The following is a 24,351-nucleotide window of genomic DNA, read 5'->3' as shown; positions in this document are numbered from 1 at the left end:
GTACTGTTCATTCTTTGCTGCTATGGTAGGACAGTAAAGAGAGTTGATGCAATACGAGCCTCCGTGTCTTGTTATAAAATCAAAAGGTGCTTCAACAAAGTATTAGTAAACAGTTGTGCACACTTATGCAACCATATTATTTATTTATTTTTTTCCCTCCACCTAAAAGATTTCAGTTTGTTTTTCAATTGAGTTGTACAGTTTATAGGTCACATTAAAGGTGGAAAAAGTTCAGAAATTCTTTTTTTTTTTTTTTACACCGCAGGAACTTGACAATTTAACAGGGGTGTATAGACTTCTTGTATCCACTGTATGTGTATATATACACACACCACCTGAAAAAGTATGTATCCTCAACCCCACTCTTGGTGACAGTTCACGAAGAACGGAAGTATAACTGCCCCTTAGGTACCTAGACATCCCCCATCGCAACTACCCCCTCCGACCTGCCCTTCACAGTAACCAGACGTCTCCATCCACAGAATACACAGTCTTCTTTCTGGATCTTAAACTTTCTTCCACTGTCAGTGTCAATCTTTTAGGTTTCAGCCGCTCAGTTGTCTTTTATGGGGTCAGACTCTGGGATGGCTTTACCTTCACTCCACATAGCACCTCCTTTCTGGGGTATGGTCTACCGTGGAATGGACTTTAATCCGACCTTTCTCCTTTTTAATTCAGGTATCAGCTGCTCCCACTGTCGTGTTTTATTGTTCAGACTCTGCAATGGCCTCAACCTCACGTTCACCTTCTTTCTGGGATATGGTCGACTGGGGAATGACCTCCTTTCAGCATAGGCAAGACTTTCGTCTGACACTTCTTCTTTCATCTTGATAGATTCTTCAATCGCTGAGGAGGTTCTCCCATGGACAGATATGTAGGCCTTTACAAGGCAGGTCAGAATTTCTGGTATAAGGTGATGTCATGGTACCTAATTTCTAACTGCGGTAAAGAACACCGCACTGACTGACATTCAGTCCAACCCTTACAAACTTCACCATTCTTGGGGTTAAGGTTGAAAATAACTTGGTAAAGGGGGGGGCTGTCTCTAAGGAATCTACTCCCCCCCCCCCCCCCCCAATATTCACACACAAACGGGTCACATCCCTCCCAACACTGCCAAATTTGATTTAATGTGTACCCAGAGACTCATGCAACCTGGCATCTCTCTCTACATCTCCAAAGACACAGGTAGATCACAGACCCATGTGTCAATGGAAAACGACTATAGGATGCAAGTGTGTACAGCCAAATTATAACTGCAGTGCTTTGGGCGAGTTTCCCTGGGTATAGGCCGTCACACACTTGTACCTAGAGTCTCTATGGGTACACAATCAACAAACATACAAATCAATATATGTACATAGCACTATGGGGTTCCAGGATTGCATAATTTATACATCCTGAACCTTCATAGGAAAACCTACAAATTACCAATATATGTCCATGAGGTCCCTGGCTCCAGGACTTTAGGGGGGTTATGTCCTGAGCCTCCTACAGTTAACTTTGTGAAGTCCCGCCTGGTCAGCAAGTCCATTTACCCTCCGATACACAGTCCCATGTAGAAGATTTATGACCAGAACAACTTTCACTGGGTGAATCAAGAGATTCTAGCTGAATAAGCTCTTCCACCCGAACATGTCTAAGTCTTTCTCCAGAGCAAGAGATACAGTAATGTTCCCGCTGAATTGTGGCACAGTTCTCCGTCTCTTGAAGACCTCTGAAAAGGGTTGCTTCACTGGCAAAATCCAGTGGGATCCGCTGGAGCCTCACAAGAGTGTCAGGGCAGATAGCAAGTCTCTTCGGCGGCGGCGTTTGGTTTCCCTCTGCTCCATAGTGAACATACCTATGACAGAATAAAATACCAGGCGCTCCTGGGGGATTTATCCCCGCACGATGCAGTTAATTGTCCTACACCAGCACCATTACCTTTTGACCCATGAGTAGAGAAAGGTATTGGGCTGCCCTTCATCTCACAGGACCCCTTGTTATCCTAACAGTGGTGTCTGAGCACCCTACCTTAAGAGGATCGTCTCCTCTGCTTCACATCCCTCTTCACCAACAGATAAGGATAGCCACCCTAATAGGTTAGGCTATCCAAGGGTAGCTGTGGACAAAACACCATCTTGTAATTGATGGCACTATATCCCTGTCCACTCATGTGTACTCGGGCTGATTTCCCCCTGTCATCCTGTCTTGTGGAGGCCAGCAGAATCCATGGGATGATCATGTCCTGACTATTCAGGACTCCACAACACACAAACACAGTCCACACTCTGCTGCCAATCACTTTGTGTCCAATCCAATCAGAGCTGTGTTACCTGATCGGACCAGAATTAAGTGTGCAGAACAACATTACACCAATGTTTTCTGTCTGCCGCAGTCCCCAGTATAACAAGGCCCTACCGAAAACCTTGAGCAAACAGTGTTGCCTGTATGAATCAAAGACCTTGGTTTGTACATCGTGATATCCCACTAAACCGTGTTCCAAAGTCGCCCATTCTGCAAGCCAACTATTTTCTCAATCCACAGTATAACACAGTTTTACTAAAAGGGTACACAAGAATGAATCAAAAACCGCAGCGACTGGACTCACAGCAAGGAATGTGAACTACAAAAATCAGCAGGGTGCTACCACCATCAACATCAAGACAAACATACAAACAGATAACAAAAGCAAATAACACGGACATACACAGGGAACAAACTGTGTAACAAATAGTACAGGGGTGTCAAATGTTGCCTAGCCTCTTGGCCATTCTGACCCCTAAGCAGCTGGTGATGCTTCTGAGAGGTGACCCCTTTTATGGCCAAGCTGACTAGACCCCACTGCACACAATGTTACCTGGCTACTACTGCTGAACACATTGCAATTACTTGCACAAGGGCAATTCCTTGCAATTTGTCATTTGTTCCCACACCGGAAGCACCTGACCTGGCTTCCTGTCCTTTTGTGTTTTGCTCCTACCTGTTTTGCAGTGCTTCGCTATATGACCTAGGCCACCACATGCAAAACATCTGATGTTTGCCCTGTATGGCTTAGGTCTGTCTACACTGCAGCCTTGCTCCCATCTCCTGAATTGTTCCAAACCTCAGGGACGCGCGCTTCACAACATTTATTTTTCCCAAAGTCAGGGAAAAATCTCTGTTAAGCCGAATGCACACGGCCGTCTGGACAGGCTTAGGCTACTTTCACACTAGCGTTCGTCGGTCCGCTCGTGAGCTCCGTTTGAAGGGGCTCACGAGCGGACCCGAACGCTTCCGTCCAGCCCTGATGCAGTCTGAATGGATGCGGATCCGCTCAGACTGCATCAGTCTGGCGGCGTTCAGCCTCCGCTCGCCTCCGCACGGACAGGCGGACAGCTGAACGCTGCTTGCAGCGTTCGGGTGTCCGCCTGGCCGTGCGGAGGCGTGCGGATCCGTGCGGATCCGTCCAGACTTACAATGTAAGTCAATGGGGACGGATCCGTTTGAAGATGACACGATATGGCTCAATCTTCAAGCGGATCCGTCCCCCATTGACTTTACATTGAAAGTCTGGACGGATCCGTCCGAGGCTATTTTCACACTTAGCTTTTATATGCCAAAATAATGCAGACGGATCCGTTCTGAACGGAGCCTCCGTCTGCATTATTATGATCGGATCCGTTCAGAACGGATCCGATCGAACGCTAGTGTGAAAGTAGCCTTAGTCTGGTGATTTGGCCGATCACAGACTAATCTCTTACAGGCACAGCTTTGGCAGTGAATGGTCAGAGGAATTATCTCTGTTGACCTAGATGCCAGCGCAACTTTGGTTTGGCTTGCAGATGCTAAGTTTGGCTAGTATCTGAAGCCGTCTGGTCGCCTTGCTCAATACCGTCCGTTTGTTAACACATAGCCTGTCATAACTACAAGCCTGTGCTAACAAATCGGACCACAGCATTTCTGCTGACTTGTGAGTGGTGGGTGGGGAGGATGGGGTTGAATGTACTATGTTTTGCTAGGTGTAGCAGTGTGGGGAAGTCCATACTTACGTTTTGATGAGAGGCCATCTTCTTTGGTGCTGTCCTTCCTTGTCTTTTGTGTGCTGCGTGGAGGAGGTCCTTTAACCACTTCAACCCCACTAGCTGAAACCCCCTTAATGACCAGGCCACTTTTTACACTTCTGCACTACACTACTTTCACCGTTTATTGCTCGGTCATGCAACTTACCACCCAAATCAATTTTACCTCCTTTTCTTCTCACTAATGAGGCTTTCATTTGGTGGTATTTCATTGCTGCTGACATTTTAACTTTTTTTTGTTATTAATCGAAATTTAACGATTTTTTTGCAAAAAAATGACATTTTTCACTTTCAGCTGTAATATCTTGAAAAAAAAACGACATCCATATATAAATTTTTTGCTAAATTTATTGTTCTACATGTCTTTGATAATAAAAAAAATGTTTGGGCAAAAAAAAAAATGGTTTGGGTAAAAGTTATAGCGTTTACAAACTATGGTACAAAAATGTGAATTTCCGCTTTTTGAAGCAGCTCTGACTTTCTGAGCACCTGTCATGTTTCCTGAGGTTCTACAATGCCCAGACAGTAGAAAACCCCCACAAATGACCCCATTTCGGAAAGTAGACACCCTAAGGTATTCGCTGATGGGCATAGTGAGTTCATAGAACTTTTTTATTTTTTGTCACAAGTTAGCGGAAAATGATGTTGTGTGTTTTTTTTTTTTTTGTTTTTTTTTTCTTACAAAGTCTCATATTCCACTAACTTGTGACAAAAAATAAAAACTTCCATGAACTCACTATGCCCATCACAAAATACCTTGGGGTGTCTTCTTTCCAAAATGGGGTCACTTGTGGCGTAGTTATACTGCCCTGGCATTTTAGGGGCCCATATGTGTGAGAAGTAGTTTGCAATCAAAATCTGTAAAAAATGACCGGTGAAATCCGAAAGGTGCACTTTGGAATGTGGGTCCCTTTGCCCACCTAGGCTGCAAAAAAGTGTCACACATCTGGTATCGCCGTACTCGGGAGAAGTTGGGGAATGTGTTTTGGAGTGTCATTTTACATATACCCATGCTGGGTGAGAGAAATATCTTGGCAAAAGACAACTTTTCCAATTTTTTTATACAAAGTTGGCATTTGACCAAGATATTTATCTCACCCAGCATGGGTATATGTAAAATGACACCCCAAAACACATTCCCCAACTTCTCCTGAGTACGGCGATACCACATGTGTGACACTTTTTTGCAGCCTAGATGCGCAAAGCTGCCCAAATTCCTTTTAGGAGGGCATTTTTAGACATTTGGATCCCAGACTACTTCTCACGCTTTAGGGCCCCTAAAAAGCCAGGGCAGTATAAATACCCCACATGTGACCCCACTTTGGAAAGAAGACACCTCAAGGTATTCAATGAGGGGCCTGGCGAGTTCATAGAATTTTTTTTTTTTGGGCATAAGTTAGCGGAAATTTTATTATTTTTTTTTCTCACAAAGTCTCACTTTCCGCTAACTTGGGACAAAAATGTAAATCTTTCATGGACTCTATATGCCCCTCAGCGAATACCTTGGGGTGTCTTCTTTCCAAAATGGGGTCAGTTGTGGGGTGTTTGTACTGCCCTGGCATTTGAGGGTCTCCGCAATCATTACATGTATGGCCAGCATTAGGAGTTTCTGCTATTCTCCTTATATTGAGCATACAGGTAATAAGATTTTTTTTTCCGTTCAGCCTCTGGGCTGAAAGAAAAAAATGAACGGCACAGATTTCTTCATTCGCATCGATCAATGAGGATGAAAAAATCTCTGCCAAAAAAAGGAGGGGAAAGGCGTCTGCCAGGACATAGGAGCTCCGCCCAACATCCATACCCACTTAGCTCGTATGCCCTGGCAAACCAGATTTCTCCATTCACATCAATCGATGTGGATGAATAAATCATTGACGGGATTTTTTTTTTATATACAAAGTGTTTGCCAAAGCATAGGAACACCGCCTCCTCCTCAGCTCGTATGCCTTGGCAAACGTATCTTTTACTGCAGAGGAGAAATCTCGTCTTGCATCGCCGCATACACCGACTTGCGTGTAATCTGACAGTAGCGCAATGCTTCTGTCAGAATGCACATCAGTGCTGCAGCTAGTCGATCGGTTGGTCCACCTGGAAGGTAAAAAAAAAAAAACAGGCCGCAACGCAATAATTAAATTAACTTTGGAACAGAACATATAAACTTTAACTTTTTTAACTGAACATTAACCTTTTTGCTTACTGGTGTGTTTTTTTTTTTTGTTTGTTTTTTTACCTTTTATAGAACAAACCTTTCCTTCCCCATGGGTCAATGTGCAAAGCGCAAATCGCCCAAAGATGTGGCGAAGTGCGTTATGCACTTTGTCCCAGGTGAAAGGAGACGTTTGCAGCAGCTGTATGTGAATGGGCCCTAATAGCCCTGTGTGCCTGTCCTGGTGAGATGTGATCCCTATGCTAGGTGTACCTGTGTGTGGTACTTCCGGAAACACTACCCTAAGCATAGGGCAGGGTGGTCAGGGCAGTCAGGACAGAAATGTCACGCCTTATTCCACTCCTGCTACAGACACGACATCTTTTTCGGGGTGACGGTTGGGTTGAGGTACCGGCAACGACATTGGGGAAATGTCGCTCGTGTAGACGGCTAACTACACTGGTGGATGGGGCCACGGAACCTCCTGGGTACAGGAGGTTCTCGATGATCTTTTCCTGAAATTTGAGGAAGGATCCAGTTCTCCCAGCCTTATTGTAGAGAACAAAACTATTATACAGAGCCAATTGAATCAAATATACAGACACCTTCTTATACCAGCGTCTGGTTCTGCGGGAAACTAAATACGGAGACAACATCTGGTCATTGAAGTCCACCCCTTCCATGTGAAGGTTATAGTCGTGGACTGAGAGGGGCTATTCAATGACACGGGTTGCTCGCTCAATTTGTATTGTCGTGTCTGCGTGAATGGAGGAGAGCATGTAAACGTCACGCTTGTCTCTCCATTTCACCGCGAGCAGTTCTTAGTTACACAAGGCAGCCCTCTCCCCCCTTGCAAGACGGGTGGTAACGAGCCGTTGGGGGAAGCTCGCGCAACTAGTTCGCGCGGTGCCACAGGCGCCAATCTGTTCTAGAAACAAATGTCTGAAGAGGGCCACACTTGTGTAGACATTGTCCACATAAAGATGGTACCCCTTGCCGAATAAGGGTGACACCAAGTCCCAGACTGTCTTCCCACTGCTCCCCAGGTAGTCAGGGCAACCGACCGGCTCCAGGGTCTGATCTTTTCCCTCATAGATCTGAAATTTGTGGATATAGCCTGTGGCCCTTTCACAGAGCTTATACAATTTGACCCCATACCGAGCGCGCTTGCTTGGGATGTATTGTTTGGAGCCAAGGCGCCCGGTAAAATGTATTAGGGACTCGTCTACGCAGATGTTTTGCTCTGGGGTATACAAATCTGCAAATTTCTGGTTGAAATGGTCTATGAGGGGCCGAATTTTGTGGAGCCGGTCAAAAACTGGGTGGCCTCTGGGACGGGAGGCGGTGTTGTCGCTAAAGTGCAGGAAACGCAGGATGGCCTCAAAACGTGCCCTGGACATAGCAGCAGAGAACATGGGCATGTGATGAATTGAGTCCGTGGACCAATATGACCACAATTCATGCTTTTTAGTTAGACCCATGTTGAGGAGAAGGCCCAGAAAAATTTTAATTTCGGAAACTTGGACTGGTTTCCACCGGAAAGGCTGGGCATAATAGCTTCCCGGGTTGGCGGTTATAAATTGTGTGGCATACCTGTTTGTTTCGGCCATGACTATGTCTAAGAGCTCCGCAGTCAAGAACAGCTCAAAAAATCCCAGGGCCGAACCGATCTGAGCTGTCTCAACCCGAACTCCAGACTGGGCGGTGAAAGGGGGAACTACAGGTGCGGCTGAAGTTGGGGACTGCCAATCGGGGTTTGCCAGCACCTCAGGGATTATAGGGGGTTTACGGGCCCGTCTTTGCGGTGGCTGCGACGGGGTAACTACTGCTCGTGCCACCGTACCAGCTTCAACTGCCCTTCTGGTGCTCGCTACTTCACCAGGTTGTACGGCAGTGCTGGTACTGGGTCCAGGGAGGGCTGCGCTGCTGGTGTATGCCTCACCACGTAATCCGACAGCGCCAGCCCCACTCTGCTGCCCTTGAAGCGGATCCTGCGCAACCTGTGGTCTAGCGACACGGGGCCGGGTATGCCTGGTGCTATCAGGGACCTCAGTCTCCTCGTCCGAACTTTGGGTCAGAGAGCCACTGCTTTCTACAGGTTCATATTCTGACCCGCTAGAGTCTGTAGGCCTCTTCAGAAGAATACCCCCTAGCGAAGTACCGGAGGCAGCTGCGGTTGATAAAAAATATCAAAACTGATATTTTTTTTATCGCCGCAGCGCGTGTAAAGTGAATGTGCAGTGATCAAAAAAAATAATAATTTTTGTCACTGCGGTGGGGCGGGTGTGGGCGACCGATCAGGCCTGATCGGGCAAACACTGCGTTTTGGGTGGAGGGTGAACTAAAGTGACACTAATACTATTATAGATCTGACTGTGATCAGTTTTGATCACTTCCAGATACTATAAAAGTACAAATGCTGATTAGCGATACGCTAATCAGCGAATCGGTGACTGCGGTGCGGTGGGCTGGGCGCTAACCGATCCCTAAACTACCTAACCAAGGGGCCTAAACTATCCCTAAAACCTAACAGTCAATACCAGTGAAAAAAAAGTGACAGTTTACACTGATCACTTTTTTCCTTTCACTAGTGATTGACAGGGGCGATCAAAGGGTTAATTGGGGTGCAGGGGGTGATCTGGGGCTAAAGTGTGGTGTTGGTGCTACTCACTGTGAAGCCTGCTCCTCTGCTGGACTACTAACTATGGCAGCGCTGTTTCCCTCCCGCAGCAAGCCCCACGGGACTCCGGTATTAACTATGGCATTGCTGTTTCCTCTCCGCAGCAAGCTCCACAACACTTTGTTACTAACCATGGACATAACAACGCGACGCCCTCTGCATTATGCACTGGCGACCTTGGTAGTAAGTCTGTTAATGTTACAGCTATGTCTGCATTATATGGTAACACTATGAGTTTTCCCGAGCTTGTTCAATGTAACTCCCTCCAAACTGGCATTAGGGATGAGGGGGGTTACATCAATACCTCTGTGTCCTTCAAAACGCATAACAGGGATTTTTACCCCATTCAATCTCGATCAATTGCTTTGGACAAATATCAAGAATTGGTAGAGAAAGAATTATGTCTTCTACATGACACTTCTAGGACACAGAGATATTCCAATATGACCGCAGCAGAACAAATTGCTCTGCGAGATTTAGGAGCAAGGGAGGACATTATTATCAAGGAGGCAGACAAGGGGGGGTCCGTAGTTGTACTGGACAAGGGCTTATACGGATCCCTTGTTGCCACCATGTTGGATGATATCAGGGTTTATGTTCGCCTGCCAAGTGATCCTCTCAGGACCTTCCAATCGGAAATGAAGAAGCTCCTTGACTTTGGGGTGTCATGTGGCTGTCTCAGTGTCAGGGAGCAGGAATACATCTTTGTGGAACATCCTATAGCTCCTATCTTTCATGCATTACCCAAAGTCCACAAAGATGTATTCCCTCCACCCCTCAGACCCATTGTGGCTGGTATAGGCTCATATTCTGAGCGCTTCTCTAAATGGGTGGACTCCTTGCTACAGCCACTGATGCCACTCATTCCAGGGTTTCTCAAGGATACCAGAGCAGTGTTACAAGCGTTTGCTGATTTTGAGTGGAGGGATAACTATTCGTGGATAACAGCGGACATTACGTCCCTATACACCAACATTCCCCATAATTTGGCCGTTATTTCGCTGAGGTGGTTTTTTGAACATTACAGTGATTATACCCAGGTACTCAGGGAATATGTTGTCCACGTGGTGGACTTCCTCCTCAGGCACAATTATTTCTTGTTTGGTGAGAATTTTTATTTGCAGGTGTCGGGGGTGTCGATGGGGGCCAAGTTCTCTCCCTCCATTGCTAATAGTTCTATGGCGTCGTGGGAGGGACACTTTCTCCTCATCGACACCCTCCCACTCCTGGACCACCTACTCTGGTATGGACGTTACATCGATGACCTACTGATGGTGTGGTCTGGTGATGTGACGTCCATACCAGAGCTTATGGAATATTTCAATTCCAAGGTGGATGATATACAATTTGTCTTTCATACTCATCAAACTGAGATCCAATTTTTGGATTTGTGCCTGAGGGGGGAGTCTTCCACTCGTACAGTTAACACATTCACCCACCGTAAACAATTAGCTGGGAATACCATACGTTTGGCCCAGTCATGTCATCCCTCCCATACCATCCACAGTATCCCCAGGGGTGAACTGATACGTGCCCGCCGTAACTGCTCCGATCAGAGGGCTCAGGATCCGTCCTGGCACACAATGTAAGTCAATGGGGACGGATCAGTTTTTACTGATACAATCTGGCACAATAGAAAACGGATCCGTCCCCCATTGACTTTCAATGTTGTTCAATGCGGATCCGTCTTGGCAATGTTACAGATAATACAAACTGATCCGTTCTGAATGGATGCAGACAGTTGTATTATCTGAACGGATCTGTCCATGATGGATCCGCACAAAACGTGAGTGTAAAAGTAGCCTAAGCAGAGATCTTGAAGATGGTGAGGAACTGAAGCATCAAGTCCATTAGAAAGCCGTAGAACTTCTCATTTAGCTTTAACCTGACACTTGGAAACCCATGTGACTAGAGTACAAGACATGATGTGACCGAAGGAGATGGAATCCAACCTTGTCTTTCCACAAATTTGGTTAAACACCCCAATTTCTCACAGTACCAATTCAATAAAATATTGAGACGGGGGAACCTCAACAGCCTGCAGTACCCACTGCAAACAACGAGTCGGCCACCCATAGACAAATATTGCATAATCTTCTCCTGAAAGAGTATCCCGAAGTCCTGCATGGGGACTGTGTGTAGATCCAGGAGGAAGGACAGCGAACACCTGAAACTCTGTACAGATGTGTTCCTCATGTCTCATGACCCCATCCAGAAGACCTGATAAAGAGGAAAAGCCAAATTAAACTTGTTTTTACTCAAATATGACTCATTCTTATTTTTTGTCTGAACTTTTGGATGGCCAATCCAGAGATGGGTCAAGGTTGGTTGGCACAAGCCCCCGAGCAATTTCAAAACCAGCAGAAATGTGATTGAGGCTTTAGATGTTACTGGAGTGAGTGAGAACAGAACAAGATCTCTGACGCCAAGTCTTTTTTTTTTTTTTTGTGTGTGTGTGTGTGTGTGTATATATATACATTTTTTTTTATTGATATTTTTGTCACTTGCAGGACATGTCCCAGCAGACCCTGTGGCATACGTGCTCCATCCTCCTTCCCGGCGTGGATCTGGCCTCATAAGGATGCCTGCACCTCCCGTTGGGTTCCCTCCCAGCTTTGACACGTTTCCACTTCACCAAATCCTTAACACGTGAGGCGAGTGCATCTGGCGCCATGTTCTCAGGTCGGACAGACAAGCGGTGCTTCTTCATGTGTTTGGCCGCCTCTCAGCTGCTGTTTATCTTGCTGTTGTATCGGCGTGGAGCCTCCAGCATGTTTCAGGGAATTTTCGGAGCCTATTCTGTATGGGATTATTCGAAAACCCATGACGTCTACACCAACCTGAGCCTATTCATTCCGAACCCCGAAGCCGCAAAGACTCGGTACTGTCCCATCAGGTCTCCCATACTTGGTAGGTTTCTTATCTATAAATCCTGGTCCAGGCAACTGGTGTGGTGACCACTGAGATTTTGGAGGGTGTCTATGGGTATTTGTGCTGATGAGGTAAAGACGAAGTCTGGCTCAGTTGTCATTCTACTCTATCCCAAACGTGTTGGATGGGGCTGAGGTTAGGGTTCTGTGCACCCGCCAAACTTGTCACCCCATGTCATTACGGCTTTGTGCACATGGGCCACCCGTAAAGTTGCGTGTGACTTTAATATTAACCTTGGCTGGAAATAAGGGGCTGAGCCCCAGGGAGCAACCTCCTCCCCAGTACTATGCAGTATGGTAGGTAACATTCTCCAAGCTTCATCCAAACCCATATTCTTCCAGATAGAGAGATGGGATTAATCACTGCAGGGAATACGTTTCCACTACTCCCAGAGATGACATGCTTTACACCACTCCAGCAGACCCTTGCCATTGAGCTTAGGCTTGTGTGCAACTTGCTCCACCATGGAAACCCCCATCTCATGAAGCTTCTCAGACACCGTTCTTGTGCAGCCTGGATCTCTGCAGTGAGTGATACAACGGAGGATAGGTATTTTTTATTTATTTATTTATTTATTTTTTACACCAGATGCTTCAAACCTTTGGCCGTCGATACATAAATCTAGGAAAAATCCCCCTTCAAGGGCTCAAAATGCGCAAGCATCTTATTTTTTTCCTTGAGATCAGGGTCATCAAAGACCAGAAAGTGCTGTATGTGTCAAACTTGACATCTCGATGGGCTGCTGTCTGGTCTTCTCCGATTTACAAGCCTAGGTGACTACATCAGCAGGTTCCCTAGACTCTCCTTCTATCTCCCCATCACGTGAAGGCAGTCTCATTTTTACACTAATTAGGCTTCCTGGTGGGTGAGATGAGAGACGAGCAGGTGCCCCAGGGCAGGAATGGCCATTTCACCCCACACCAGGGAAGGGCAGGAACTAATGTTGGTGAGGAGTAAGGCCCCGGCAGAGCTCTACCCAGATTATTTCCTATTACCATGCCAGTAGAAATTGGTAGAGTGCTTAGCCTTAGAAAAATAGAAGGGGTTATCTGAGATTAGAGGGGAGTTTATTAAAACCTCAGTTTCAGACGTGTACACTGGAGTAAGATGCGCCAAGAGGTGCAGACCTCTCACTAAATTGGCACATCTTGCGGCAGTCTGTGCACTACAAAAGTAAATCTGCACCAGCTGTGGGCGCTTACAAGCTACATCAGTTTTTGGTGTAAATTATAGTAAATATGTTGGTCAGTGGAAGTCACATCTATTCAAAAAAGGTGACATAAAATAGAAAAAAAAATAATTTTTTTGTGAAAACCCAGCCTTTTTTTTTTTTTTTTTTTTGGTGCTGCTTTTGAATTTTTTTTTTTTTTTAAATCTCTGACTATCGTGGAATGCTGTTCCCTGAATGAATGGGGCTAATGGTCGAGCATGTGCGCTGCAGCTCCATTCATTCTCTATGCAGCTGCCAGAGATGGACCCTTTTAAGGCGAGATGAAGTACATTATCTCACTTGTATGCTTTCTATAGGACAAGTTGTTTGCTGTGGTTCTGAGCGGTAAAGAATGCGCTGTACCCTCACACATCAGAGGCTTTGACAGCGTCTCCCCCGCGTACGAAAAGCAGAATGTCCGGCTTAAAGGTCACATCTGACACTGCACTTACTTTAAGAAATGGAAGGTGTTTGGGCTTAAAAGGTCAACATACAGATAAAGCCGTCAAGAGGGATTTGTCTACTTGCCTCTTTTGATATGGGAAAACCTCAAAATGAGGGATCGGACTCGGTACACATATATTGAGACTTTTTAACCGTTGTTGGGGGATGGGCACGCTTTCTGGTGGTAGATAAATTAATATTTTATTGCTTAAAGGGGTTGTTGCTTTGGACGGTCCCATTTTTTTTTTCTCCTCATTACGAGGATCATCCGAAAATGAGACAGACATGTGAGGGTGTGCTATAGTCAATGTCCAGATCACTGCCCATGAACCCAAAAACTGCCACCAGCCTTCGGGAACCTTTCCAGGTAGCATGAAATTAAGGCTACATCTAGGTATACACCAGGTGCGGGCACGCTAGTAGCAGAACTTCCAGAATGCCCAGGAGAGACGAGCATGATGAATGCAGTATACAAGGGGTTAAATCCAGAGACAAGCCAGGAGAGTAGTCAGCATCCACAAGGATAATCCAAACAAGCGGCCCCGAACGCATCCGTCCAGCCCTAATGCATTCTGAGTGGATGCGGATCCGCTCAGAATGCATCAGTCTGGCAGCGTTTGTCCTCCGCTCCGCTCAGCAGGCGGACACCTGAAAGCAGCTTGCAGCGTTCGGATGTCCGCCTGGCCGTGCGGAGGCAAACGGATCCGTCCAGACTTACAATGGAAGTCAATGGGGGCGGATCCGTTTGAAGGTGACACAATATGGTGCAATTTTCAAACGGATCTGTCCCCCATTGACTTTCAATGTAAAGTCTGGACGGATCCGTCTGCGGCTACTTTCACACTTAGAATTTATTTTACAATATAATGCAGACGGATCCGTTCTGAACGGATCCATCGTCTGCATTATATGAGCGGATCCGTCTCAGACGGATCCGCTCTGAACGCAAGTGTGAAAGTACAATACAATCGTGTTCAGCGGCTCACCTTGCCTCTTCACAAAGACCTGGTGCTCACTCCATGGATTCACCCAAATCCGGTTAAAAAAGTGCAAAGTAATATAGTAACTGGAGGGCACTCAATTATCAGAGAACATCAGGGCAGGATGTCAGTAATCCCAATTTATTACCTAAAATAATGTCTAAAATGGTGACAGAGCTAAAACCGTACTCACATATATCTAAAAACATGCAACTGAAAACATGCAATTAAAAACATACACATAAAGCAAAATTGACCGCACAGTAAAATGTCCACACAATCCGTGTAGGGCTGCAATGTCCGTATGCAACTCAGGTCAGGTGTATGACCGCATGTATGCAGATTCAATTAGTGTGCAAACTCAGCAGGCAGTATAGGTCAAATGTTCAACCAATATAGTCTTGTCCAAAACTTCATACAGGCCCCATAGGGTAAAGTACATTACCCCTCCTGCGTCCCCTTGATCTTGCTCCAGCCACTTGGACTTAGGTCTATAACGCGGCGTCCCACGTGACCTGACTGCGTCCCACGTGATGCACGTAGCTGTTGTAAGGCTGGTCAGTGCGCTGGGGCCTAAGATCCGGACCGTATGGTTGTATCCGCACTGGAGATCACTCTCTGGGGGTCCGAGGGGTACGGTGACTTTTGGTACTGTCACCTCAGAGTTCCAATGGAAAGTCCTGTGCTGTCATGAACCAAACCGGACGCGTTTCGGGGATCAAGCCCCTTCCTCAGCGGTAATGACAGGTTCCATAGGCATTTTCCCTTTTATACCCTCCTTTCTTGAGCAGAGCATTCTGGGACCTCGATCGCATTGAGATCCCGGTGTGGATCAGTTCATTTGAAGCCGTGCTCATTTCATATACACTTGCACCTGCGATAATTGATAAATCCACCATATACATTATTATCCTTCCCTGTATAAATTATACAGCCCTTCTCTTCTATCACCACCTCTCTAGGGGTCAGTCTGTATGTACATGATCCATAAATGGAAAAAACACATGCGGTTTTAAAAAAACGCATATGCGTTTTTTATGCGTTTTTTTTTTTTACACCATTTTCAACAACATAATGTGTGTCAACAATATAAATCAATAAATATGACTAAAACTCATAATAAGACTAAAATGTCACTATAATGAATTCAAACAATCACTTGAATCCACCCATACTCTATACTTCGCGAGTTGGGTTCTAGTAGTACCAGGGGAGTTGTCGGGGGGAGAGGGGATCCAAGTGCTGATAAACAGCCAAACTTTTATCCCCTGTCCCCTCCGGACAACGCCCCATTATCACACTTGATCACAGGAACCCGAACAGCTCCATTTCCGCATTCAGACCTTTTGGGGCCAACGTGTCAAATTCAAAAATCCTCCGGAATTCTTGTCTAGACATACGGGTCACAGAGTTGCCACCTCTTTTCGAATGATATACCTTTTCAATCGCTGTAAAGCGCAGAGAGGTTGGGTCACAATTGTGGAAGACCTTAAAGTGTTTGGAGAGTGAGTGCAACTCATCTCCCTTCAAGATCTTCAACACGTGCTCCCTCACTCTCTTATTTAGGGGCCTTTTTGTTCTGCCTACATATTGTTTACGGCATGAACATTCAAGGAGATATATGACATTCTGGGAGTCACAAGTTAGTGTTTCCCTAATCTCAATCTCAAAATCATTTTGAGAAGATTTGACCTTTGTAGTCTTTTGGGGAAAAGATGTGCCTTTACAATTCAAACACCTTCCACACCTAAAAAACCCTTTTGTTGTCATCCACATAGAACCCGTTGGGGTCTTCTGTTGTTTAATTGTGGGAGCTATTCTCGATGCTAAATTATTAGCTTTGGTATATGTTATTTGTGGGGATTCTGTGAGGAAAGGGCCCAGGAGCTTGTCTTCTAATAGGAAATGTCAATATTTTCGGACTACTCTCCCCACCTGTTTATGTTGTGTGTGAAATGGTAAGATGAGTCTCAAAATTTCCTTTTGTGGAGTTGTCTCTTTTAATCTAAAGAAAGAATCCCTTTCCATACCCCTTACTTTATTAATAGCTTCCATGATAATCGTGGGTGGGTACTCCTTCTCCAAAAATTGGTCTCTTAATGTCGCGGCCTCCAATTCAAATCGTTCCCCTTGTGTACAATTGCGCTTTAACCTCCTAAACTGGCTGACTGGTATATTAGTCAGCCATCTGGGCAGGTGGCAACTTGAAAACCTGATATAGCTATTCCTAACGACCATTTTAAAATGGGTACTACAAATAATTTGGGACCCCTCCACTTTTAAATTAATGTCCAGAAACGTGGCCTCTCTATTTCTTATATCTGGAGTAAACTTCAAATTCCTGTCATTCTGATTAATATCAATTAAAAACATATTCAAAGATTCCTGATCACCCTGCCAAATAAAAAATACGTCGTCGATGTATCGCCGCCAGAGCACCAGACTCGTCCCCAGTCTCGGACGGATGATGTCGTCTTCCCATTGGGCCAAAAATAAATTGGCATAACTGGGGGCGAATCTGGTGCCCATGGCGGTACCTGTCAATTGTAAAAAGAACTGGTCCTCAAACATGAAATAGTTATGTGACAAAATAAACTGAACTGCCTCCACAATAAAACCAATTTGTGCTTCTTCCAGACCACTATTGCTTTTAAGTTGTCTATTCAGAGCTTCTAAGGCACTCAGCTCTATATGCCTCTGTGTCCAAGATCACAACAGCTCCACCCTTATCTGCAGGGTGTATTGTCACATCGTGATCCCTCTGCAGCTGTTTAATTGCCTCAATCTCCTTCCTGCTAAGGTTATTTTTATTGCTGGGTTTCATTTGTCTCAGTTCTCTTTCTACATTCACCCTGAAGGCCATCATTTTGTCACTTATTTCCTGCCTGGGGTATTTCTTTGATCTTTCCCTTAAAGTCGTATGTGGATATCTATCCGGACCAATATCTATTGGGTCCTGTGGGCATACAGGGTTCTTCAGAAAATATTTCTTCAGGCATAATTTCCTGATTAACTTCTCTATCCCAATGTAGGTCGCAAATTTGTCGATGGGCTTAGTCGGTGCAAATTTCAATCCTTTATTTAAGAGGGAAATCTGTGCTTCTGTGGGTTTCATCTTACTAATATTAATTATGTTCGATGTGTCCTGTGTACATAGGGGTTGTGTCTTTTTCCGTGAGTGTCTCCCTCTCTGTGTCTTTTCTGTGCGTTGTAATGGTGAGGCCTCTGTGGTGATCTGTTCTGATAAGTGATTGGACCCTGATAATTGTCCTCTAATCTCCGTGGTGAGTGTCTCTTGTGTATTGCTTGGCGGTGCCTCAAATTGTAGTCGTGTTGCCTGGTATGTTGATACCTCTGTGTTTGATTCCGTGTTTGTCGACGTGGAGGGGAAGGTGTGCAGGATTTTCTGATCCTGTGGTGTGGGGGAGTCCCATCTAAAAAAAAGGGGGGAAGCCAAGGCCTCAAATCTATTAGAGGTTGGAATATTAACATGGTCCCGTGTTCTTCCATATTCCCCACCTTAGCAGGAAGGAGATTGAGGCAATTAAACAGCTGCAGAGGGATCATAATGTGACAATACGCCCTGCAGATAAGGGTGGAGCTGTTGTGCTCTTGGACACAGAGGCATATAGAGCTGAGTGCCTTAGGCAGCTAAATGATGTTGGCACCTATAAGAGACTGGGGAGGGACCCGACAGATGATTTTTTCCAAAAATTAACTAAGTTAAGCCGGAAAGGAGTAGAGGGAACCTTCTTATTAGAACAGGAAACTCGGTTTATCTTGGGTACAGAGAGGAGGATCCCGGCCTTCTACTGTATTCCCAAGATCCATAAGGATTTAACATCCCCTCCCGGTAGACCGATTGTTTCAGAGATCAAGTCCCTCTCGGCCAACTTATCACAGTATATAGATAATTGGCTTCAACCAGTGGTTAAGAAAGTCCCATCATATATTAGAGATACAACGGACATAATTAAAACTATAGAATCGTTGAAATGGGATGAACACTGGATTATGGGCACCTTGGACGTTAGTTCATTATACACGATTATTGAACATACCAAGGGCCTAGAAGCTCTGAATAGACAACTTAAAAGCAATAGTGGTCTGGAAGAAGCACAAATTTGGTTTTATTGTGGAGGCAGTTCAGTTTATTTTGTCACATAACTATTTCATGTTTGAGGACCAGTTCTTTTTACAATTGACAGGTACCGCCATGGGCACCAGATTCGCCCCCAGTTATGCCAATTTATTTTTGGCCCAATGGGAAGACTACATCATCCGTCCGAGACTGGGGACGAGTCTGGTGCTCTGGCGGCGATACATCGACGATGTATTTTTTATTTGGCAGGGTGATCAGGAATCTTTTGAATATGTTTTTAATTGATATTAATCAGAATGACAGGAATTTGAAGTTTACTCCAGATATAAGAAATAGAGAGGCCACGTTTCTGGACATTAATTTAAAAGTGGAGGGGTCCCAAATTATTTGTAGTACCCATTTTAAAATGGTCGTTAGGAATAGCTATATCAGGTTTTCAAGTTGCCACCTGCCCAGATGGCTGACTAATATACCAGTCAGCCAGTTTAGGAGGTTAAAGCGCAATTGTACACAAGGGGAACGATTTGAATTGGAGGCCGCGACATTAAGAGACCAATTTTTGGAGAAGGAGTACCCACCCACGATTATCATGGAAGCTATTAATAAAGTAAGGGGTATGGAAAGGGATTCTTTCTTTAGATTAAAAGAGACAACTCCACAAAAGGAAATTTTGAGACTCATCTTACCATTTCACACACAACATAAACAGGTGGAGAGAGTAGTCCGAAAATATTGGCATTTCCTATTGGAAGACAAGCTCCTGGGCCCTTTCCTCACAGAATCCCCACAAATAACATATACCAAAGCTAATAATTTAGCATCGAGAATAGCTCCCACTATTAAACAGAAGACCCCAACAGGTTCTATGTGGATGACAACAAAAGGGGTTTTTAGGTGTGGAAGGTTTTTGAATTGTAAAGGCACATCTTTTCCCAAAAAGACTACAAAGGTCAAATCTTCTCAAAATGATTTTGAGATTGAGATTAGGGAAACACTAACTTGTGACTCCCAGAATGTCATATATCTCCTCGAATGTTCATGCCGTAAACAATATGTAGGCAGAACAAAAAGGCCCCTAAAAAAGAGAGTGAGGGAGCACGTGTTGAAGATCTTGAAGGGAGATGAGTTGCACTCACTCTCCAAACACTTTAAGGTCTTCCACAATTGTGACCCAACCTCTCTGCGCTTTACAGCGATTGAAAAGGTATATCATTCGAAAAGAGGTGGCAACTCTGTGACCCGTATGTCTAGACAAGAATCCCGAGAATCCCGGAGGATTTTTGAATTTGACACGTTGGCCTCAAAAGGTCTGAATGCGGAAATGGAGCTATTCGGGTTCCTGTGATCAAGTGTGATAATGGGGCGTTGTCCGGAGGGGACAGGGGATACAAGTTTGGCTGTTTATCAGCACTTGGATCCCCTCTCCCCCCGACAACTCCCCTGGTACTACTAGAACCCAACTCGCGAAGTATAGAGTATGGGTAGATTCAAGTGATTGTTTGAATTCATTATAGTGACATTTTAGTCTTATTATGAGTTTTAGTCATATTTATTGATTTATATTGTTGACACACATTATGTTGTTGAAAATGGTGTAAAAAAAAAAACGCATATGCGTTTTTTAAAACCGCATGAGTTTTTTCCATTTATGGATCATGTACATACAAACTGACCCCTAGAGAGGTGTTGATAGAAGAGAAGGGCTGTATAATTTATACAGGGAAGGATAATAGCCTTACAACAGCTACGTGCATCACGTGGGACGCAGTCAGGTCACGTGGGACGCCGCGTTATAGACCTGAGTCCAAGTGGCTGGAGCAAGATCAAGGGGACGCAGGAGGGGTAATGTACTTTACCCTATGGGGCCTGTATGAAGTTTTGGACAAGACTATATTGGTTGAACATTTGACCTATACTGCCTGCTGAGTTTGCACACTAATTGAATCTGCATACATGCGGTCATACACCTGACCTGAGTTGCATACGGACATTGCAGCCCTACACGGATTGTGTGGACATTTTACTGTGCGGTCAATTTTGCTTTATGTGTATGTTTTTAATTGCATGTTTTCAGTTGCATGTTTTTAGATATATGTGAGTACGGTTTTAGCTCTGTCACCATTTTAGACATTATTTTAGGTAATAAATTGGGATTACTGACATCCTGCCCTGATGTTCTCTGATAATTGAGTGCCCTCCAGTTACTATATTACTTTGCAAGTGTGAAAGTAGCCTAAGTCGCACAGTACAGAGCCAATTACAATCACAGCCAGCAATGATACGAAACAGCTGACTTTAATCCCCCGCCTGGCTCCAGGATTGGACAGAGTCAGAAATCAGATTGACTCGGTTTCCAGTCACACTAACAGGTCCATCATCCGGATAGGATAGGTCATCAATATCAGATCGGCAGGGGCCTACACTCCCACCGATCGGCTGTTTAAAGAGAACACAGCGTTGGTGCAAGCGCTGTGTTCTCTTCTCGGTTTTCCGTCGACATTGCGACAACTGACCAACTGCTTGAAGAGCATGCAGTGCTCGTGGTCTCCATTTCACAACTCCGCCCTTCAATGGGACTGCTCCTTCCTAGTCAAGTTAATAGGACGGAGCCGTCCCATTGAAGTGAATGGGCACTGCAAAGCTGTAATTACACTTGCTGGCCGCTGCAGTGTCGACGGTTAATGGATCTGATGTTGAGGAGCTATCCTGAGGATAGGTCATCAATATAACAAAAGCGGGCAACCTCTTTAACTGGAATGGAGAGCTGCGGTAACTGAATTGATAGTTTTTTAGCAACCTGCAAATCCAGAAAATTAGCTCCCGACCCACAATCAACAAAACCCCTACACACAACCATATTTTCAGAATTTAAGATAGAAAACTTGCAACAAAACATTCTTGGAAAGAATGGGGAAATACCTGGCTGCCTAGGTGGTCTTCCCAAGAACTACCTAGAGGTTGGCGTTTGCCAGCTTGGAACTATTCTTGAGCATATGGCCAGCATCTCCATAGTAATTCAACAGGACTCGCTGCTCCTGGGCCGATATGGTGGATCCTAGCTGCATAGGTTCCTCAGATGACAAGGAATGGATCTTAGATTTTAATGGAATAGGCTGCAAAGAAATGAACTCCTTTGTTACGCTTCTTTAGACATCTATCACTTCTGATGGCTAGAGTCATAGCTTCCTTGAAGGACATCGCTGCAAATAATTTTACAAATTCCTTCAAACGCTCAGATAAACCTTGATGGAAATTACAAGGAAGAGCTAGGTTATTCCACTGGGAAGCAATAGACAATCTCCTAAATTCAGAACAGTAATCTTCAACAGGAAGACCACCCCTGCCAGAGAGAGGAGATTAGTTTAAGCCAGGGACTTGTGATCGAGTTTGTCAGATGGCAAACCCAAAGCTGCAAAAACAAAGTCTCTGCAGATTTCAGTTCTGGGGCATTAAGATCCAGAGAAAAGGACCAGACCTGAGGATCTCCTGTAGAAGAGGCATAACGAATCCCGTTCATTGCTGCTAAGTTCCTGGTGAAAGAGGCCTCAAACGGAAATACAGCTTGCAACTCTCCTGAAATGTTACAAACTATTTCAAATTATCAGAAAATCAATCAGGAAGGTTTACCTTTTGAAGTAGCTGGATTTGGAATGGTACCTGCAGTAACATTTTGTCCATTTTGATTTTGAAATCTTTTCAGCCAGATCCAGGACCAGCTGGGTTAAGCCCTGCATTTGGTCCACAACACAATGAATCTGCTCCATCCTGGGCCTGTGAGATGTTCCCCGTCCTAACCACCGCTAGTGAACCCAAAAACTGCCACCAGCCTTCTGAAACCTCTCCAAGTAGTATGAAACTAAGGCTGCCCCTAGGTATTCACCAGAGTCCGCCATGAGACAGGATCACTTGGCTGCTGGGGACCCAGGATTAGTGATGGCCTTGCGGTTCGACTGGCGGTCGGTTCGCGGCGAACTTTGGGCATTCACGATCCGCCGAACATGCGAACATATGGCGATGTCCACGCGCGCCATATTCTTTTGCATTGCGCCGAACTTTGACCCATGACACATCCATCAGGTGGCACAGGACAGCCAATTGAGACGTTTCAGCACATGGACAAACCCCCACCCTATAACAGAACCCGATATGTGAGCCATTTTACATTGTGTTTTGCCATTGTAGGGAGAGGTTGCATTTCGGAGCAGGGACAGACTGTTAGGAACTTGGGGACACCAAACGCTAGCTAATAGGGCCAGAAAAGTCCTTTTCAGGACTGGTAACATTGTACTATCGATAGGTGTGATACACAGAGGGGTGTGATATACTTATAATATACTTTTTAATATAGAAAGTATATTATAGTGCATTTGTATGCTTCCAGATAATACTCATTTGAGAGCTGCGATCTATCAGCTTCCACAAAATAGTGATAGAGGTTTTCCATATACCTGCGTCCACAAAATTACTGCTTGAGGGTGACATACCAGCTTCAACTAACAACTGATTGAGGCCTGCCATATATCAGCTTCCACAAAATAGTGATTGAGGTTTTCCATATAGCTGCGTCCACAAAACGTATGCGTTAACAGATGCCTCAGACTGATGCCGTACAGTGGCGTCCGTTCAGCATACAGTTCCATGGTAGAAAAAAAATTAACGTTAATGTATGCATTTTTTTTATGGACTCAGGATACAAAAACGTAAGAGTTCTGCACATTTGTATACATCAAACCGATGGGAAATAAAAAATTTCTAGGCTCCAGCAGGGCACATTTTAAGAGTTTCCCTTTTAAGACGCATAAAAATGGCCCCTGATTAAAATACATATTTTTGGGGGGAATGATATATATATCACTGTCCATGTTGTGGGACTATTTGTGTACTTCTAGTAAGTGTTTGCTGGCTGCAAATTATGACCTGAAGGTTTTTTAGGTTCACCTGCAATTAAAGTGGATGTGACCCTTCGTGAACATTTGATCGCGAATCGTCCCAGCCAATGTTCGTCCATCACTACCGAGGATACATCTGCAGAGCTTGATAGCAGAATACTGGTGTGGGCACATTACTAGCAGACTTCTAGAATGACCATGGAGGGAAAATAGAAGTAAACAAGCAGGGACAAAAAACAGGAGTGAGAAACCTGATGAATGCAGTACATGAGAGGTTAAATCCAGAGACAAGCCAGGGTCGATCACCAGGAGAGTAGAAGAAAGCAGAATCCGCAGCCACAAGGATAGTACAAAAAACTATCCAGAAGTCAAAAACTGGAGAAGGAAGTTGCACAGGACAGAGCCTAGAGAAGACAAACGCAATCACAGGCAATGATACAAAGCAGCTGACTTAAAGAGGACCTTTCACTAGAATAAAAAATCTAAACAAACCATACAGACGTGGAGAGCGGCGCCCAGGGATCTCCCTGCACTTACTGTTATACCTGGGCACCGCTCCGTTCTCCCGGTATAGCCTCCAGTATCTTCATATGTTAGGCTCCAACAAGTGGAACCTGCCGGTGTCTCCTCCCATGCTGTAGCGCTGGCCAATCGCAGCGCTCAGCTCATAGCCTGAGAGTTTTTTTTTTCTCTCAGGCTATGAGCTGAGCGCTGCGATTGGCCAGCGCTACAGCATGGGAGAATGAGATGCCGGCAGGTTCAACTGGGTGGAGCCTTACATATGAAAATACCGGAGGCTATACCGGGAGAACTGTGACCTTCCCTTCCTGTTAGGATTCTTGGACTATAAAAAGATCATAAAGTGTTCCCTTGCTAGGACCCCCAGCGATCAGCTGTAATCATTGGGGAAACGTGGCAGTAAGTGT

General features: G+C 45.0%; 1 protein-coding gene across 3 annotated transcripts in view; it reads left to right on the top strand.

Moving 5' to 3' along the window:
* Nucleotides 1-24,351, top strand: part of LOC122932313 (beta-1,4-galactosyltransferase 3-like) — a 246,692-nt gene that overhangs the window by 149,621 nt on the left and 72,720 nt on the right. For all 3 annotated transcript variants that reach the window (XM_044286660.1, XM_044286659.1, XM_044286658.1), the window contains one exon: nt 11,380-11,779. In XM_044286660.1, the coding sequence (XP_044142595.1) occupies nt 11,542-11,779 (238 nt within the window). In that variant the 5' untranslated portion in view covers nt 11,380-11,541. The remainder of the gene's footprint in view (nt 1-11,379; nt 11,780-24,351) is intronic.

The sequence above is a fragment of the Bufo gargarizans genome, chromosome 3, assembly GCF_014858855.1.
Source record: "Bufo gargarizans isolate SCDJY-AF-19 chromosome 3, ASM1485885v1, whole genome shotgun sequence".
Lineage (NCBI taxonomy): Eukaryota > Metazoa > Chordata > Amphibia > Anura > Bufonidae > Bufo > Bufo gargarizans.
The sequence above is the reverse complement of the archived record's forward strand: the minus strand, read 5'-3'. Positions and strand labels throughout refer to the sequence as shown.